Source organism: Charadrius vociferus, unplaced genomic scaffold, assembly GCF_000708025.1.
Source record: "Charadrius vociferus isolate BGI_N301 unplaced genomic scaffold, ASM70802v2 scaffold342, whole genome shotgun sequence".
Lineage (NCBI taxonomy): Eukaryota > Metazoa > Chordata > Aves > Charadriiformes > Charadriidae > Charadrius > Charadrius vociferus.
In genome coordinates this window covers 316657-322305 of record NW_009647231.1, presented here as the reverse complement: position 1 = coordinate 322305, position 5649 = coordinate 316657, and the positions used below count along the sequence as shown (strand labels likewise).

At 38.2% G+C, this 5649-nt stretch overlaps 1 protein-coding gene across 1 annotated transcript in view; it reads right to left on the bottom strand.

Moving 5' to 3' along the window:
* Window positions 1-2633: 2633 nt before the first annotated feature.
* TINAG (tubulointerstitial nephritis antigen) overlaps window positions 2634-5649 on the bottom strand; it is a 50037-nt gene continuing 47021 nt past the window's right edge. Inside the window, exons 10-11 of the mRNA XM_009879828.1 lie at window positions 3933-3978; window positions 2634-2851 (exon numbers count right to left, since the gene is read on the bottom strand). Coding sequence (XP_009878130.1) covers window positions 2741-2851; window positions 3933-3978 — 157 coding nt within the window. The 3' untranslated portion in view covers window positions 2634-2740. The remainder of the gene's footprint in view (window positions 2852-3932; window positions 3979-5649) is intronic.

Below are 5649 nucleotides of genomic sequence, written 5' to 3'. Positions count from 1 at the left end.
CAGCAGGAACCTCACCAGACTGCCATGACTTCTCAAATATGATGGCTACTTGACTTAGCAACTTCATCCGCCAGTTCCCTCAGGACCCGCAGATATATCTCATCAGGTCCCATGGACTTGTGCACCTTCAGGTTCCTCAGGTCATCTCGTACTTGAACTTCACCTACAGCAGGCGGTTCTTCATTTTCCCAATCCTTGCCTTTGCATTCTGCGTAGTGGGCAGTGTGGCTGCAGTCCTTACAGGTGAAGACTGAGGCAAAAAAAGTCATTGGGTACCTCAGCTCTGTCTCTGTCCCGGGTAACCAGTTGTTGCGTTTCCTTCTGGTAATGGCCCACATTTTCCCTAGTCTTTCTTTTCTCACTGACATAATTAAAGAAGGATTTTTTGTTTGTCTTGATGTCCCTGGCCAGATTTAGTTCTATCTGGGCTTTAGCTTGTCTAACCCAATTCTTGGCTGCTCGAACGATTCCTCTGTATTCCTCCCAGGCTACCCACCCCTGTTTCCACTCCCTATAGGCCTCCCTTTTCCTTTTAGTCATGTCCAGGAGCTCCTTGTTCATCCATGCAGGCCTCCTGGCTTTTCTGCCTGTCTTCCTCTTTTTAGGGATGCATTGCTCCTTAGCTTGGAGGAGGTGATCCTTGAATACTAACCAACTGTCTTGGGTCCCTCTTCCCTCCAGCGGTTCATCCCATGGCACCACACCAAGCAGATTCTTCAAGAGGCCAAAGCCAGCTCTCCCAAAGTCTGGGGTGGTCAGTTTGCTGCGCACCTTCCTCTCTGCCTCAAGGATCTCAAACTCAACCATTTCATGGTCACTAGAGCCCTGGCTACCCAGATCCTACAAAGATCTTGCAAGCAAATCAGGAGCAGCAATAACCACTGACAAAAGTAAGAGCTACAGCAGTGCAAACCAACTTGAAGTTGAATGAAACAAAAAAGCCTGAGTTGACTGTGTATGATTTTACAGTGTCATTCACTGCAGAGCTAAATTCTATTCTTTTGAAATCTTGACATTTATGGAATCAATACATACCAAGATGTTGAGAAGTAGCTGTGTAGATGGCTCAGTGCACTTTCCTCTCATGTACTGGTTTAGCTCACTAAACCTAGAAAAATTACTTCATCTCTCAGAGCACTTAACTCTTCTAAAATTGCTTGTGTTACAATTTGCTGTAAATTTCAAGTGATAAAGGTTTTTGTGTCTAAATTCTGTTTACTGTATGACATTAGAGGCCACAGAAGAGCTTGTTGTGCAGCAGTATGATACTAACATTTTAATAATAGCTCTTTCAGTAGTGATGCAACATAAATTGTGACCCAAGTTTATTTTAAGAGACATTATTCCAGCAGCAAGGACATCTGTTGCATACCACAGCCATGAAAATTTCTGGAAGGAAAAGCTATTACTCCTTTGCTGATGACATTAGAGGTCAAGTTCTTAATTTTCTAGAAAGAATGAAGCATAGCCTATTAAAGACACTGAAGTTGTCACTGGAAATTCTTTGTTCACTGGAATGTCATGGCAGCATTTTCCCCCCACCTATATAACATGCCAGGGTTGTTTCTTTCAGACAAAATTTTATGACTGATGATTCCTGGCCTTTGGATTAATTGAAATTAAAAGGGGTAGAAAGCAATTAATTTCTCCTTATATTGATTGTTACAATATCCATATTTTAATTAATAAATAAGCAAAACAATCCTGAAGCCGGTCAAGATTTGTAGCAATGCTGATAGGAGGAGACGCATGTCAGTAGGTTTTTTCTTCAGACAGAATCTGCTAAGCGAGCCCTGGGTGTCTTGTCTGCACTAATGGCCCTGCTGGCCATCACTGGGAACTGTGCCTGGATGCCAGTGGAGTCAAACAACAGAACATCTTTTCCATCCTTACCCATTGGAAACAGGCATTTGGGAATGGTGGCACATGCCTGTTCCCAGGCTAAACAGTGAGTGGAAGGCAAGCAGTTCAGGAATTACTCTAGTCTAGACATAATTCAGGAGAAAATGCATTTTCTTCTTTATTTTCCTTTAATTAAGTAAATTATTAAAATTGTACATTTTTAATTCTAGTTGTGGGAACAGGTTTATGTTGTTTCACTGCGAGTAATTTTGTATTACTCTAAATGCATCAACTTTGTGGAATCTACTAGTAAAAAATTAATTTCCTGGAAGAGATAATCATACATATATACAACTTACCTAAGCTAGGATAGGAAATCATTATGCTGCAACAGGATCAGAACTCTATTTACATTTCTTTGGAACTTTTTATCTGGTATGACCATGAGCTGTGTGAGCCAATTCTGTGTGGAAGAGCACATAATATTTCTAAAGTGATTTGTGACTGGTGTATGTATTGTAAAGAGATCAATACTAACAATGTAACTCCATTTATTTCAGGCACTGTTGAATCAACAATAAGTAATATAACAAAATAGTGGTGAGATGTAAATAACAGAGGAGGGAACCTCCTGCTCTGTGAGACACCAAGGTTTTCGGTAGTCCTTGATACAACTTGCTATTAGTATAACGGAGTGTTTGTACCAGGTGAGATCTGAGAGTGCTGTGATGGCTGCAGCATGTTCGAGTCAGGAAGCCCTCATGCGCCATAATAGAAAGAAAGGTAACTTACAGAGATGACATTTTTATTTTGCTGGAAAGACTCAGTATGCAACAATGGAAAGAACAGATACATAAAGCAGACTAGGGTACAATATAATTAGCGTAGAAGACTATGGCTAACCCAAAGTAGCTAAAATCAGCTTCTCAATATCACATTCATTTTGTCCACGTAGAATCCTAAAATAACCGTTTTCTCCCCAAGATTTTCCCCATGAATTTGCAGCAATCTAAAGAAAAACAAAGAGGAAAAAAAAATTAATTTTAAAGAAGTAGTATTTAAAAATGCAAGGTGTAAAATTCAAAAGAATCTTTTGTGTTAGTTTCCTTTTTAAGAAACAGTTTCTCAGATTTGGTGCACTGAGAATCAGAATGCATCTTTTTCTGATTTCTAATAAATTGTTCCTTTTTGTTTTGATCAAAATTTCAGTTTCAAAACCAATAAAAAAAATCAATAAAAATGGAATACCATTTCTACAAAGCAGTTTGAGAAATTGAAGCAGAAATCACTAGATAATTCAACTACTGGCTGGAGAAAGTGGTCATCGAAACAACAATGGTCAAAATTCCAATTACAACTAATCTGTTAAAGAGACATCCAAGATACAAAAAAGCTGACTTTTAATAAATTAGGCTTCATTTGGGTAGCTGTTGATATATTGAGCAATTAAGTTTCTAATGAAGTCAGCAGAAGTTTTGCCCTAGATGTCAGTGAAAGTACCTCCCATAAGCCCTGCCATCAGCTATGTAAACTCCAAATTGCCTTCTGCTGAACACAGGAATAATGAGATGAGCTGTTAATCATAATCAAAGTAATAAAATCTGACTTACTCGAAATGGCTGAAAACCAATGGTTTGTTTTTTTTTTTCTCATAGCTAGATAGCATTTGCCAATGCCGTTTAAATAGATAGTTTGTCTTTTCCAAATGTTCTGACAAATAATATTGATTACTTTTATTGAGTCTTATTTGCAGGCATCAAAAAGAACTGAGTCTTCACAGGAAATTTGCATAACATTTGAGAATTTGAATACAATTTGAGACAGAAAAGACAGTGTACGAAAAAATACAGATATAGGTGGAAAATTGGAGGAAACAGGCTTTGAAATTGAGGTAGGTGATGTTATAGTTCAAGGGTCAGCATGATAACAGTTGCCAGAAAGGGAGTAGAATTATTAGGAGTTTTTAAGGTGAAGGAAAAAAAATAGACGCAGAGAAAGTGAATGAAAGGAGAGAAGTTGTTTTTACATAATCTGTGTTGTAGAGTTTCTTTTTCTTCTGCCTCAAAACACAGTGCTAAGGATTCACTTACCCAGAACTTCTGTTTCTGTCCATTTTTGTCAGCTAGTGCTCCCCACCTGTTACAAGAGATGGTACTAGTGAGACCTTTGATGCATATGTTCACATTTTGTAGCTTTAAACAAGAAACCAGAAAAGCAAAGCTTGTCTTAGTTGTCCTACTACCAGTATCAGAAAAAAGCATGACTGATACACATCTCCATGTTTAAATAACAAACTCTGCTGATGATGAAAATGAAGATAAGTATCTTGCTAGCCACAAGTCAAATTTCCACAAGGGACTACAAAAACTTCACAGAAGTGTAGCTTTAGTTTGTCATTGCAAAAACCTGTTTTCATTGACAGAATCTCTCCTCTGGAGATGTTGCCAGCTGAACTGAACTGAACTGAACTGTGTAGGAGTATTGATATTTATGTGAACACATTTCTTCAATTCAGCTGAAGATCCTTAGGAACATTTTTGTTAAAGATCTCATCCAACACCTTTACAAAAATAGCTGGTGAGTTGGGACTGAAAATGTTCCCAGCTTTTCTCAGCTCAAATTAAATTGCTGACAACTTAATCTGTTCGACTACACAGTGTGGGGATGACCTGTAAACTTACTTAATGTTTCTTTGACATCTTTGAGGTCATGCTAAATGTTGTGGCGATATCCGTGAAACCACACAAGAGATTGTCCCCACCTGCCAGGTGATAAGACTTTCATAATGGTGTAGTTGTAGCTGAGCTGCACAGTGCTATGAGTTGTTAAGCCTCACAGTACATATATGGGGCAGAAGTTACAAGGCCATCATCTGGATGTAGATCAACAAGCAAAAGCTGCCCTGCACACCTTAGGTAGCTAGGTATACATGGTATGTCTACTGATTGCTTAAAGAGCTCTGTCTTGTTTTGCATTTATACAAAGAATGCCTGTCTAGTTACTATTCACAGGTCATGATGCTTGGCTGCCTATAAAAGGGCACAAATAAATAGAAAATGAAAGACGTGAACTTTTGCGTGTTTTCCCACAGTATATAGTTAATCCTAGAATATACAGAAGGCCATTGACAGGGTGTTTATTGATGTGTATCCCACCAATGCCACGTGTTTGAGCTGTATTTGCAGTGCTCCATTCATTTTGAAAGGCAAGCAGCAAAAAACGTGATGAGAAATCCTACACTGTGAATGGGGAAATTAGGATTTTTGTGTCATCTTTATGAAAAGATTTGAATAGCTGCAGTGGCATCAGCTCTCCTTGGTTATCAGTGAACCCCAATGTATGTGGAATACCTGCACTTCCAGCCAAAGGGAAAAAAAAAGCAAGACAAATTGGTGACTAGCCAAGAGGGGAAGTCTAAATTACAGTTGCAAGCACAAATTGTAGCTACTGCTCATTAAATGCAAGGAATCGTAAAAACAATTTTGGTCATAATGACCATTGAATGTAATTCTTTTTTAAAAAGGTCTCATGATGCTTTTTCTTTGAATTATCACGTGAAAGTTCAGGGATTATTAATAATCTTTGCCATTTCTTTGCCAAATATATTTCAGATGCAGTCTGTCATGGTCATAAATGAAATCAACAAACATATAATAGGGTATCTGATTTCATATCAGATTCAGATTTACTTCTTTCCTTGTGATGATTTTACTAAAAAAAATTACATCAGCTGCAGTGTGAAAGTCCAGTATTTACATCAGTCTTAAAGACAGAGGAAAATTGCCTTGGGTTTATATCCATGTATTC